Source organism: Aulostomus chinensis, chromosome 1, assembly GCF_037954235.1.
Source record: "Aulostomus chinensis isolate RoL2024-O1b breed Wild chromosome 1, RoL_Achi_v1.0, whole genome shotgun sequence".
Lineage (NCBI taxonomy): Eukaryota > Metazoa > Chordata > Actinopteri > Syngnathiformes > Aulostomidae > Aulostomus > Aulostomus chinensis.
Window position 1 is genome coordinate 59,275,184 of NC_141320.1, and position 14,149 is coordinate 59,289,332.

A 14,149-nucleotide genomic window follows, 5' to 3' on the forward strand; every position below is an offset into this window, starting at 1 on the left:
TTCTTTTTTTTTTCCTCCTACAATTCTACAGTTGCTATGGCAGCAGAGCAAGCGGCAGATCGGTTATTAACGCGCGTCGTCCGGCTGAGCTGAGAACATCTCTCTCGGTCCAAAATAGCGCATCCTTTTAATCAAAGCCGTTGAGGCGTTGCGCACTTGCGCGCAAAATATCCGGCCTTTTCTTTCAGCCTCCACATAAAAACATCCCCTCCACATCAGTTGGCAAAATATTCTTCCAAATTATTATTATTATTATTTTTATTATTATTATTATTTTTGCAGCTCTTCAGTGTCAACCAGTGTGACTTTGGGCAGTCATCCAAGACTTTTGATTAATTTGAATAACTCCTCTAATTTTGGGTCTTTTATTAATCATCTTCAGTTCGTGTACATCTGAAAATTGCTCCCAGGGGGAACAATACTGGAATCTCCTCTCTCCAGAACAGTTCACGTGCTACCATGCGTAATTGTGTTCAAGTCGTTGGCCCTGAAAGTTTCAAGGTTTCCAGTAAAAGAGTCAAGAAAAGGTTTGGCTGCTTCCTCCCAGTTTCCCAGATGTGACTGCCTCCCACTCGTTTTTTTTGTTTTTAGTTTTTATCATCTGGCTCTCAATCCTGGGCTCGTATCCCCCTCCCACCACCGGTTGTTAAATAAGCCAAGACAAATGGCCGTGGCCTTCAGACCTCGCTCGTCTTGTCTGTATTCAGCAGGCGCCGGTGAAGCCTTTGCCTGGAACGTAGCCTCGGGGGCCGCAGCGCTGACAGACCGACGGAAACCACGGGAAGCGAGGCCTGCTCGCCGCTCTCCTCCAGACGACATCCTCACGCTCTTGTAGAACAAGGAGGTTAACCTGGTCACGGGTTTCAGATGTCACACAGATATTTAAATTAATCTTTTTGATTTGAATATGACATTCGCCAAAAATATCACTTCACAAAAGAAAGTTGATTTTGGCCTTAATTCTTGCGCGCTCTGCTTGAAGCTGGTATTTCTTGTGTCTGTGGGAGGGTTAGTTATCAACATGACTTTGGTCAGGGTTTGAGGAATATGGTTTGTGACTAACGTGCTCTGATATTGTCACCAAGTGTGTGTGTGTGTGTGTGGGGGGGGGGGGGGCGCGCTCCCGAGTGACATCCGACATCCTGCCGCCGCTGCTGTGTTTGTATGTTGATCCCGCACTCCGGTCCTTGTGTGTGTCATCACTTCTCCGCCCCACTGGTGCCGTGGGGCACTGACACATCCCGTCTGTCCCCACGTCGCGGCCGTCACTCACTCACTCACTCAGGATCAGTGTTCAGCTGTCACCATCAACACACATCCCGGCGAGATGCCCCCCCCCCCCAACCCTCCTTTTCCCGCCAATGTAAGGGACATGAAAGCCGGCGTTCTGATCCGCTGTTTACAAATCCACGTACGACATGATACACCCCCACCCCACCACCACCACCATCACCCCCCCCCCCCACCACCACCAGCACGCCTCCTCTGTTTGCAGCGCCGAAGAAATCCGACAGGGAAGCAAGCCAATTAGCGCCGTCCGTTCCGCTCTTATCCTATCGCGGAGCAGCAGGATGTGCGGGGTTGAAAGGTAGTCACCGGTGGTTTGTACTCCACACAAGCCAAAGCCTTGTTGTCAAAGTGGAGGGGCCCGCCACCAGATGATTTCTGATGGATTACTGCTGTTTTTTTGTGCACTCCGCCTCCTCTATTCCCTTCCCTCAAGCCCTTACTCTTTCCCTCTTTTTGTGTGGAGTATCTTCATTTCTCTCTCTCTCTTTCTCTCTCTCTCTCTCTCTCTCTATATATATATATATAGAGAGAGAGAGATATCTTCCCTCCAACTGTCTGTCTTGTCTTTATTCAGCTCTTCTATACATGACTTTTCCCAGCTGCCAGACACCTCCTGTAAATTAAATATGACATGATGCTCGGCATACTAAATTTCTCTCTTTAGCGCTCCCTTCTCTCCGCTCAGACGTGCGAGTGCTACCTCTGTCGCAGTCAAAAACAAAGCAGAAAAGGAAGACCGTTTTTTTTTTTTTTTTTTGCATTTTTTTTTGCCTTTTTCTTCTTCTTCTTCTTTTTTTTTCCCGGGGAATGAAGGAACTTAACGGGAGACCGAAACCGCCAAACTAAAAGGAATTCGCTCATTAACAAGCCATTAAATGCACGGAGCTGATTGATTTCGACTCCCCACCACATTCAACTCCGCTTTATTGTCACTGGCACTGAGATGAGACGCAAGGTTAAGGTTTAAGTTAGGATATAAAAGACACAATACAAAACAAAAACAATTAAAAAAAAAAAAAAAAGTTTACCTCAAATTACATCACATCATCGCACACAATATTATTCTTCACGGATTTAATGGCAGTTTCATTCATTCTTTTTACCGTTTCGGAGCTTTTCTATATTTATTTTGCGGCCATTTCAGTCGCCCGCATAACTTGACGCTACCTTATGACGATCTGCTACGTAGCAGGAACGTTTTTTGTTGGTTTTTTTTTTGAAAGAGGAAAGAGAGCAGGAAGGAGGAGGGATGAATACAGCCAACTATTTCAGCAGGTCGCGGTTGTCAGCAGCTCTAGAACCTTCCAAAAATAAAAAAAAAAAAAAGCAAAAAAGAAAATCCCGCTGACATGTTTGCGTGGGTGTTTGAGCGGTGACTCTAAGCTGCGATGAGGGTAAATTGGAGGTGCATTACCTAATCCCAGCGCCGGTTAATGCACTGCAGGTGGATTTCTTTGATCCACCATCTCATCTGGCATTTAAGGGCTGTTAGCGCCACTGATATGGAGCCGAATCTCAGTGTGAGAGAGAGAGAGAGAGAGAGAGAGGGATTCATTTATGATCATATTCTCTTTTATAAAATATACATAAGGCTCTTATATTTATGCTAGCAGGACCAAGCTATCTCCTGTGGATACGCATTATTGCTCTCGTACTTCATCTCTTTATCTTTTCATAAATTATGGATGCTCAGATCTTTGCTCCACTCGTATGTATGGAACACACAAGCGATGACTCACTAATCGGGGCTGCCTTAAATACACGTCTCCAGGTGATGCATCTCAGAACGTAGCGTTTTTAGCCCAAGGTTCCATCGATTGAACGGGAGTCATCACCTCTTATCTGCGTTATCGAACCGGTGTTTGACTCAAAGAGACGCGGGATGACGCAGCGCATCTCTGCGCGTGTGAATTTGTTTATGAATCCAGCCGTTACCAATGTTGTTGTTTTTTTGTCCCCCCCGCACCCCCAAAAATCATACTATGACATTGAATCACCCTTCATTTTCTTTTCGTAATTCAGATTGGTGCACAATTGGAAGACCCAAAATATATAAATAGAATAAATACATTTTTTAAAAAAAGCTGCCAAGTATTCTTGCCGTCACCGAAAATGAGCTTTCACACAGCGGAAGCAGATTCTACTCGCTTTTGAGCCACAGTTCTAATTTACAACTTTCCAATGGAGGCAAACGCACTCCGGCGCTATCGCCGTCAGCAGCCACCAGAAAGCAAGGAGAAAAAAAACACACACACACACACACACACACACACACAAAAAAACAAATTAACTTTTCTTCCCTCCATTCCGCACAACGGGCAGCTTTTTTCCTTAAACGATGTGCGGGGTTTATTGACGCTGATGCGAGCTGTCAGTCAAATATCAGAGGGGATGTGGAATTGACAGTAGCCGTGATGAGGACATCCTCATGCATATATATCAGCTGATAAAGGGGCCGTCGCTAGGAGCCGCCCCACCCTTTCCTCCCCTCTCCCTGGAAATGCCATGGAGCGGTTTGGCCGGGAGCTGATCTGCAGGTTCTGGCGGTGGACAGACGTGGGATCGAAGCAGGAAGTTGGACGGTGAAGCTCCACCAGAGCGGTTGGAATTAATTACTTTTATTCATAAGCTTCACAGCTTGTTTACGTCCCACTTCTCCGCGAGGCCACAAGGTTCACATTCCCCAATTATAAGTGCTGCAGCTTTACTTTATCTCCTTATTCATCAGCTGATTTCCTTTGTCTGCCCTATGAGGAGCAATCTGCGGCTAATCACTCCTCCTCGCCAGAAGAATAGCTGTCACATTTGTCAAGCGGCGGAGATCTCATTTAGGAGTTTTCAGTTTTATTTCTACCGGTAACATCAGTGACTCATCCAAATGAGGAACATGATAGCAGCGTTTGTTCGGCCGGCGATTGCCCGCAAGGTAATCATCGAGGCTGAGACTTCCATTTGTGTTGATCACTTCCACGATCCATCACTTCCTATCGAGTTATGACATTTGAATTGACCGTGAGGGACAGACGCTTTGAAGCGCAGACAGCTCAGCGGCCATCACTCACCGGCCAATTAAAGGTATTCAAGTGGCCACAGGAAACAGTCACGTCCAATTAGCGTTTGATCCCGGGCTAGGCTAGTCCTGCGTCCACTCCTAGACCAGGGCGCCAGGAAGCGATTACACCTCCACTGGCGGTTATCCAGTCCTCTTCATGTCACTGGTGATGGATGGACTTCCTCTGTCATTTAAGGTCCACTAATGACCCACACATGCAAGAACACACACACTCCCTCTCGCTCTGTGCTCGTCCCCTCATGTATCTCCCACCCGCAGCAGAGCGTGACCTCTGGCTTCCAGACGGAGAGAAGGTTAAGTGTTAACTGGTCTTAGGAGCCGGGAGTCTAACCTTTCCTCGTGGGCCAGTGGCTCCGCGTCTTCTCCCAGCCTCCAGAATTTAGATGAAAGCTTCACCAGATTCAGTTTTCCTGAGTAAACAAACCAGCGACACAAGGATCCAGTCACACGGGAAACCAAAGAAAGATACGCACCAGCCGTTGACTTTAGGACTTTTCATTTTTATCCAAATCAAAACAATTAAAACTCCCCTGGACTATGGTCCGGACCAAATAACAGAACCAGGATCCTCTTGTACGTTCAGGACTTGGTCTTGGGATTTTTTTTTTTATTATTATCTTTTTTATTACATTTAGAAATAACCTGCAACCAGAGACGGATAAAGTAAGTCAGATGAAGTCATAACCTCCCCGGTGGAGGTGATCAAACTTCTTCAAGTGTGTTGACTTTTTAAAAGCAGCGTCACTGACTCCCGTCTGGAAACAGAGGGATCAATAGTGCTCATTCCCTCCCTTCCAGTCACTTAAAGTACTGCTAGGCTGTGAGTGGAAGCTACAAATCACAATTTTTCACCCCAAACTTTGCCGTTTCCCACGCATCTACCACAGGGGGGGGGGGGGGGGGGGAAAGAAAATCCTGCAAATTGAATTGATTTTTAAGAAAAATCGTGCGTAAGAATCACTCATTTTCACTGACTGCAAAAAAAAAAAAAAAAAATGTGGTGCTGCTGTGTGTTTCCTCCTGGACAGGACTGAACTCATGCATATACACAGAACAAGAACAAGAACAGGCTTTTGTAGCACAGTAACTCATTAAATATTAATGTCCTCCCTGACAGAAGCGGGAAGGAAAGAGAAAAGACAAGACAAGTTGCCTCGGGCGACAGGTTTTTGTGTGGAATTACTAAAATATGCCACATATCAAGATGCAACAATTAAAGGGAAGAACCTGATTTCGGGGAGCTGGTTCGCTCTAGCAGCTCTCGATCAAACTATCCCTCCATTTTCTTCTCTTTTCTTCATTTATGTTTGTTTCAACTTGAAGTGTCGGGGCCTTTAGGGGCTGACCAGACTCTGATTAAAACCCCGTTTTGAACCTTTTCTCTCAAGGTGGTGGAATTAAAAACCCTTTCAGATGTCAGTTTATCCGGCTTTACATCTCCGTCTGCGAGTGCTGGTTTATTTTCTCCTCCTTCGCCCTCCTTCCCCTGCCGCTCTTCCTTGAACTCCTCTCTGCCGTTATTTTTCAAGAATATGAAAAGTGAAGATGAATCATCTCCCCCTCTACATTATTAATACTCTCTAACTGAAGCTGTTTTAGCTATCATTAGCTTTGGGTGGAGCGTTCCGTGCAGATGTTCCACTCCTTCCTCTTTGCTGGTAGAACTGCTAATATCAGCCATTAATGGGAGCTGATTTGGGCCAAATTGCTGGTGAGAGGCGCGGGGCATATGGAGGCGAAGTCAGATAAATAGATTTAATTATGCCCACGGGGAAAACTCGGGACCTGCCGGCAGGCTTCATTATTAAGCGGAGGTGTGTTTCCTTTTTTTTTTTTTTTTTTTTTTCGGTCGTTGTTGCTGTTGTTTTTCTCTCAGCGAGGACTGGCCAACGGTGCTGTCAATCAAGACAGGCTCCCGGTGGCCTGGGTCGACCTCGCGGGAGGCCACTTGTAGCTTGATCCTCTCCTCCATCAGGAAACCACACCAAATTTTAAAGAGCGCTTGTTTTCTATTTTGAGCCTTGAATATTTTCCGACTAGCGAGAACAGGAGAAGGCGGCGCCGCGTTACATCACCACCCTCCTATAGTGTTAATCTCTCTCTCTCTCTCTCTCTGTCTTCCACTCCTCCTCTTTCTCTCTTTACTCCACTGAGATGTGTGCGCTCCTCTCCAAATACATAGAGAGCAATCTAATTACTGAGATAACATTTCTGCCTGGCTGATTAACTGTTCCCCTCCTGCTTTTGAATGCAGGAGCATTGCTTCCATACAGTGTAAGCTCCTTACTCCCCTCCCTCCCTCCCTTCCTCCCTTCCTCCAGCTGAGATTTTACTCATCTATCCATCCCGCCTCCTCTTCTCCTCTCACCATTTCTTTTCTTTTTCTTTGAGCCAACTTCCCCAGCTTTAATATCCTCACTCACTCCGGCTTCTTTACACCTCTCCGCGTCTCCAAAGCAGATCCCAACCGGCCGCAAGAAATCTTGTTCCGTTTGAGAGTAATGTAGCCAGTCATAAATATATTTATGCTCAAAGAAAGGGCCTTTTTTCCTTTTCTTTTCTTTGTACTGAGTCGAAGAACAAGAGACGGAATTCAGCATTCCGCATTTCAACGCTCCAGGAAGTAGCTTCGGTGTTTGGCTTCAGATTAGCCTCCAATCGCTGAACCTCGCTCTCAGACGTCTTCATAACTTCTCACTTAGCGCAACAGAAACAGAGCTGCGATGACGTCATTCAAGAACAATTCGAAGAAAAGGCTGCTGTGATAAACAGGGAGACGTTACAGATCATGTAAGGTATTTATATCAGCTCGGACCCCGAGGCTGCAGAAGAACTTTCTAGATCTCTCCAAACACAATTTTATCTCCTGGCTCCTGTTAATTTTGGTCAATTTGATGTCTTTTAGGAGCAACAACTGAATTTGATGTATCTGGATATCCTTAAATAGAGAACAAAGGTTGGATTTTGTTCGTCAAAGGTCACTATGAGCTCCCAAAGCACACTAATAATACCAAAAAAAAACCAAACAAAACAAAACCAAATGTCTCACAGGATGTTTATTTGTCCGTCTCACAACTTTCAAGAAGTAGCTGTCCTTTCCCGAGGAGACTTTTAGGTTCAGACCAGGTTAGTATTTTTTATTGATTTGGACTTTCGTAAAGCACCTGGGGAGTTGATGGGTTTTCTACAAATAAAGTTTATTGTTAGCGCATTATGGTTCTTTGCTTTTCCTTCTCATTTATTTTTCCCCATCGTCTCAAGGGAGTTCATCTCAAACAACACTCCGGCACGGTGTTCTTGTGCTTGTTTTAGTCAAGCATTGTGTGAGCTCACACACACACACACACACACACACACACACTCGTCAATTATATGCTTATCCTCGGTCTTGAAAACTTCCTCCACACACACGTTCACACCCACAGTGCCAGACGCTCATCCCTGCCACGTTAGCGACCGATCAGAGAGATTAAGGGGCCAAACTCCAGCGCGTTGCAACTTCAGCTCCCCTTAGTTGCCGTCTTTTATGTGCAGTCGTTCCGATTGCTCTCCGCCTCCCTCACCAGAGGTCTAATTGCCCAGGTCACTCCGGTGACATCACCTACCCTGGTGAGCTGTGATGTCCACGTTACATCCACGCTCTCATTAGGACAAGTGAAAGTGTTTGCCTCACACACACACACACACACACACACACACACACACACACACACACACACACACACACACACACACACACGCTGCGTCCTTCTTCGCCTCTTCTTCTCTTACAGTAATGAGAACAACGGTAGCCGTAGCAATTACAGCCAGTCCGGTTTGATAGCAGCTGTTGGCTTTGCTGCACGTTGGTTGGGACGCAGTTATCAGCCGCGACTTGCGAAGAGGATGAAGGAAATTTGGATGTTTCATCCGAAGCTGCTCGGAAGCTTGAGTAACTATTTGAAAGCGTTCCGGTGAAATCGTTTGCATTCCTCTTCGTTTTTTTTTTTTTTCCTTTTCTGTTAAGCAGAAAAACGTGTCCCCCCCGCGGTCCTGCGAAGGCGACAGAGAAAACGACAGGCTAATGATGAGAGCGACACACTAACAACGGTTCCCAGTAGCTCCTGTGACAGTGGGGAGTGTATTAAAGGGGACACAAGCAGACCTGACCCCCCCCCCACACACACACACACACACACACACACACACCCTCCCCTCTAATGAGAGTTTGATGGAGTGGTTGTGTAGGTAGATAAGCTATATTAATGAGATATTCTCTTCCGTGTGACTGTTTACATTCCCCACAGAGCTGGTGTGTGTGTGGCTGAGCACCTGTATTATGCATGGTCTTGATAAGCCTGTGGGAGTTAGCTGAGGTTTGGAGCTGTCCGGGTACAGTACAATCCTCTCCCTTTTTTCTTTTTTTCTTTTTTTTAAAATCCGGTGGCAGTCTAAACCGGAAATTAACTGTAGAGAGCAGAAACCAGAATTAATAAACCAAACAAAGAGCTGAATAGAGAGAGACAGAGAGAGAGGAAAGAATAAATGCAAGAAGGAAAATATGGCAATGAGGAAGGTGTAGGATAATGGGAGAGCGCTGTGTGTGTGTGTGTGTGTGTGGGGGGGGGGACGCCTCCCGCATGGCAGGTACATGTCTCTAATTGGGAGTCGCACCCTCATTCTACAACCCCCCCTTTCTTCTGTGTCTCAGTGAGGAAAGGAGGCTTTCCTAATTAATGCAGATATAATGATGAGTCCAACTGTGGACCTTTGGCCCCTCGGCATGTTGATTAAGGCGCCCTGTGTGTGTGTGTGGTGAGTTTGCCACCATATGTTTTTAAGAGGGGGGGGGGGGGGACAAAAAATGAGCAGGAACCTTGAATCTGATGACTTTTATCGTTAGTTTCCTCCGTAACTAACTTCCTCAGTCCCCGTCAGTTGAGCTCAGATCGCCCCGCATTTCTCCTCATCGGCATCAAAGCAGTCGGTAAAGAAGCGGACACTTTGTTGAAGTCCAGGCCGAGACCACGTTGCTCTCTATTGAAGCTCGTCATCCAGGTTTTAATTATTTTCAGCAGCCAGGGGATTTCAGGTCACGGAGGTGGTCTGGCTGTGATTCACAGAGAATTTTAAATGCTCCCAGTTCTCTCTTGGTAGTTTTCCTCTCTTCTGAATCACTTCGGTTGTATGTTAAATGGCAAGGTTCATTTTGTTGTCGGTGCTGTTTGAAAATCTACAGATGAACAAAGCCTGGTTCACTCAGGGACTGTGGAGCTCTAAATCGTACGTGATATGAACACCCGTGTGCGCAGCCCCTCTTCCATTTTTCTTTTTTGACCGCGACAAAAAAAAGGAAACATCAAACGTATTCACCAGGCACTTACACCGTACTCTACCTGCTAGCAAGGAAGTATTTCTACTTCACGTGTAGTCATACCCACTGCGATGGCTGGCCACCAACGTCATGGAAGTAGCTCTTTAAGTTGTCCTGGAGTTCCTCGTGCAGGTACTTCAGAAGATGATCGCCATGTTGAATGTCACTCACGGAAGAAAAGAGAAAAGCAGCGACCAAATCAGTTACGTGGGTGGGTTCTGCCGAACAGGAAGCAGAACGCTAACACGCATCGAGTGTGGCCTGTGCACAACAAGAGTTCTAATCAGACCGTAAGTGAAGCCACGTGTGGGTGTTGTGAAAAGCCGGAGATTTTAATTGGTCTCCTCTCCGCCGCCGTCTTCAACACCGAAACTTCTCTGAACCTGCGGAGTCAGCATTAACACCCGCTGGTAAAGGTAAAGTCCCCTAAAAAGAACAACGGTAATTGGTCTGCAGGCTGCTGGCGCGATGTCTGCACCCCCTCGCCTTCCACCAGGGTTCGGGTTCGGTTTCAGCCAGGCCAACAGGTTACCATTCAGGCCACGTATCTGCCTGTAGCAGTAATGAGAAGTGCTTGGCTGTTAATGAGATAAACACAGACATTAAATCGGCTCAGCAGGATCTCTTAGGAAAAGAGAGGCTGAAGGGAGATGATGGCGGCGCATGAGGAGCAAGAGAAGGAGAAGGAGAAGAAAATGAAATATCTCGAGGAGAAAGGGTTGGGTTAATTTCGTGTATGTATGAAGTGGAGCTTCATTAGAACTGGAACAGAGGTGTCAAGTGTGGGTTTTTTTGTAAAAAAACAAAAATGAGAGAACAATCGCTCCTGCAGAAAGACGATGGCAAAGATGATGGAAGCGTTTTACAGATTTTTTTTGATTTTTTTTTCTCCATGTTCCCACACACACACACTTTGGTTTGTCACCGCCTGCGTAAAGTGTTTATCCAGCCAAGCCTCTCGGGAGTTTAAATCAGATGGTCTAGCAGAGTGTGTTTAGAGAGCTGATGCAAGGTGTGGGGGATAGTGTGTATGCGTGGCACTTTGATAAATTTGTAGTTTTCATCATAAGAATCCCCAAATTCACTGCAACTCGTCACCTGTAATATTTGGCAGCCTTGCAGAGGTTTGAAACGCGACGTCGCAGGTGGATTCAAGTCAGTCCAAACCTGTCTTCTTTCCTGTGCTGCTCAGGTTCGGTAAGAAGAAGGAAGACAAGAGTAAAGACGCAGCCAAACCATCAAAGAACAAACTGGATGCTCTGAGTGAGGAGGAGCTGGACAGGATCCCTGGCAACAGAGACGGGTATGAGTCAGATCTGGATTTGTGATTCTGTGATGAGTGTAAAACAACTCAGACTTGTTAAGAATGTGCTGACCCCTCCTAGCTACGACCCACGTTACGCCGAGATCCACTCCGGCCATTTCACCCCGGACCCGGCCTCCCTTCCCGATGTAGAAGACGATGACAGCGACCCCAACTACGCCCGCATCAATAACTTCCGCCAGCCGCCTTCGCCCCTGCCGTTCAATGGCGACGCACCCTCCTCTTTACTGCAAACAGCGACGGCTAACCAGCATCACGCCTCCGCAGAGGACCTGGAGGGTCTCTACGCCAAGGTCAACAAGTCCAGACCCCCTCCTGCAGAAAGGTGTGGCAGATTTACCCTCACATGTTTGTACAGAACCTGTGTCGATCGGTGTGTGTACAATCAAGGTCGTGACCGCGGCTCGACCGTCATGAGCAGGAGAGTATTTATGCATATCTTCGATCACGGTCTGGCAAGCTGGTCAATGCATAAAACATGAATACATGCTTACGCTTATACTTGCCCCCCCCCCCCCCCCCCACACACACATAAATACACGGCAACGACATGCATGATTCATTTAACTGTCCTGTTGTGTTTGCGACCGTTTGACCTCTGTAAATCTTTGAAATCTACAGAATTTCTCCGTTGGCGTCGTAGCGAGGGGCTGGTATTTATCTGTGCATGATGACAGAGAGTAGCAATGTTTGTTTCCTTTCTTGCTCTTAAACTTTAAGCAAGAGCTTTAGCATATCGGCCCTCGCTCGCTCTCTCTCCCTCTCTCTCTCTCTCTCTCTCTCTCTCTCACACACACACATACATGACACAGACTCCAGGTGCAGCAGAACACATCCTTTTAAAAACAAGCTTGCCTCTACCCAGCTCCCCCCCCCCCCCCCCCCCCCTTTACAGTTTAATGTCTCAATTTCATGCCACCGTGCCCCGGCCACCAGCTGCACTCTTGTCTGTTCACGCTCGGCGCTGAGACGTGTTCTGTGCAGACGCAGTCGTCAGCCCTTGATACAGAAATGATTGCAAAGAATCGACTGGAGACAATGAAGGATACTTTGTGAATGCACGCAAAAATCACAAAACTGCTGAGACAGCTGGTGGGATTAGCTTAAATTCCAGCACAGTTAAAATAAAACAGCGCCCGTGAGTTTAAAGTGCTACTTCGGGGACTTTTTAACCGATTGAATACGAAACCAGCAGATTCGCCGTTTTACTGTGGCGTTGAAACCTGAAGTTGAAGTTGGTTTTCCTGCAGAAATCCTCCAAAAAAGGTTGGTTTTATTACCGCGTCGCTGATGCAGCCTTTTGGGCCAAAGGGGGCGCCAAAGTCAACATACACTGAAAGTTCACGATGACTAAGGGGTTCAAATGAACTTAAAAGGCACAGAAATGCCCTATTGAGCTTCTTTTTTTCTTTTTTTTTTTTAATGGTTAGTCGTCGTTGGGTTTGTTTAGTGAAACTCTAAAGTCTTCCACCCACAGACCTCAGCAGACATTCGGTTTCTTCGCTGCTGAGGCTCCGCCAGGCCTGCGCTGCCACACATGCTCATTTGGACTGAGGTCAGGAGCCTGACTTGGCCAGTCAAGAACATCATGTTTTGGCCGTAAAATCCTCCACGGCTGCCTTTTTTAAAAAAAAAAAAAATTTTAGTATATAAGTTTTGGTTTTGTTTTTTTTTCTGTCGCACTTGTTTTAATTTAGGGACGGTGTTTTTAAAAAAAAAAAAAAAAAAAAGGATGAACGAGAACACCCTTAAACAACATTCAGTAGCTGTTGGCTAATTTGCTAAAAGCATTTTTGTGATAAGTGCTGGAGCTCTCTTCTTCTGCTGCTCATCTTTTTTTTTTTTTTTTTTTTTTTTTGCAGAGCGATGCAAAACAAATCCCAGAGAAAGATTTTTTGGCCTCAGCTTATGCACAACTCCAACTGTTTAGTGCCAGTTGAACCCCTTGTTTAGAGTTTAAAAGGTGCCCTGGTGCTTGAGGAAGCACACCGCTTGTCACTGCTTCTGAATTATACAGCATATTATTGCTGCTGAAGTTTGACAAGCCAACTTGCCACCATGTTTGTACGTGAGAGAGCGAGAGAAGAGGAGGAACCCTTGAGAGGATTCCAATGCAAATGTATCATCTCTCATTTGAACTAAAACAGGCCACATTAAAACTTGCCTCAACTCGCGCTAAACTCTCTGACAGAATAAACTATTGACTTGCAAATCAAAAAACTAAGCCCCAGACACCCAGTCTCATCCAAGAAAAAGAGGTTGGACCTAGAAAGAGAAGGCAGATGGGAATGGAAAAGACGTGACAGACGGAGGGACGGATAGAAAAGAAACAGCAGGAGAGGAAGAGTCGAGGATGCCAAAAACCGAGAGAGAGAGAGAGAGAGAGAGAGGGAAAACATGTTAGCTATGCAGAGTAAATTCGAGAGGGATGCAGACAAAAGCGGAGTAGGGATAATTAGCCACAGTCTAGCAGGCTGACAGATCTGTTAGACCACTTTAGCTCTCCACCAGTAGTGCTGGCTGCTTCATTACCGGCCTCTTTCCTCCCTCTCGCTGTGTCACTTGTCCATTCTCCCTCCCCTGTTATGCTCGTGATGTATATCAGATCGTCTTTTGCATCAGCGTGAACAACGGGGAGGCTTCCGTTAGCTCCCTGCGCGAGGGAGCCTCCGGAGACGGCCGCATTTGGATATCGCGCGACATCTTCATCGAGTGTGCCCTCAAAAAAACGAACGGACAACGTTGTCATTCAAGTTAGAATTGTCCTTTCAGTGCCAGAGGTGCTGCTGCTGCTGCTGCGGCTGCAGGCCTCACATGTGGCTCCCTCATCGCCGGCTATTTTCCATTCAACACCTGTGGCCGGGGCGCCCATTCACAAAGCGCGCACATCTGTTACAACACGGCTTGACGGTGCGGTTGGAACCCTTTTCATTCACACACCTATACACACACACACACACACAGCTAGAAATAGATGCACACACAGCCACCCGTATGTCGTATTTGTGTGAGGAAGCTCAGCGTAACCTAGCAACAATGCTGTGGGTGTGGGTGTGTGGTCCGATATGCTACTGCACAAAATGCTGTGGATATGTAGAAGTTTTGAGAG

The 14,149-nt window shown here is 46.5% G+C and overlaps 1 protein-coding gene across 2 annotated transcripts in view; it reads left to right on the forward strand.

Moving 5' to 3' along the window:
- Window positions 1–14,149, forward strand: part of pard3ba (par-3 family cell polarity regulator beta a) — a 110,666-nt gene that overhangs the window by 70,068 nt on the left and 26,449 nt on the right. For both annotated transcript variants that reach the window (XM_086179257.1, XM_086179177.1), the window contains exons 20-21: window positions 10,909–11,019; window positions 11,102–11,365. In XM_086179257.1, the coding sequence (XP_086035383.1) occupies window positions 10,909–11,019; window positions 11,102–11,365 (375 nt within the window). The remainder of the gene's footprint in view (window positions 1–10,908; window positions 11,020–11,101; window positions 11,366–14,149) is intronic.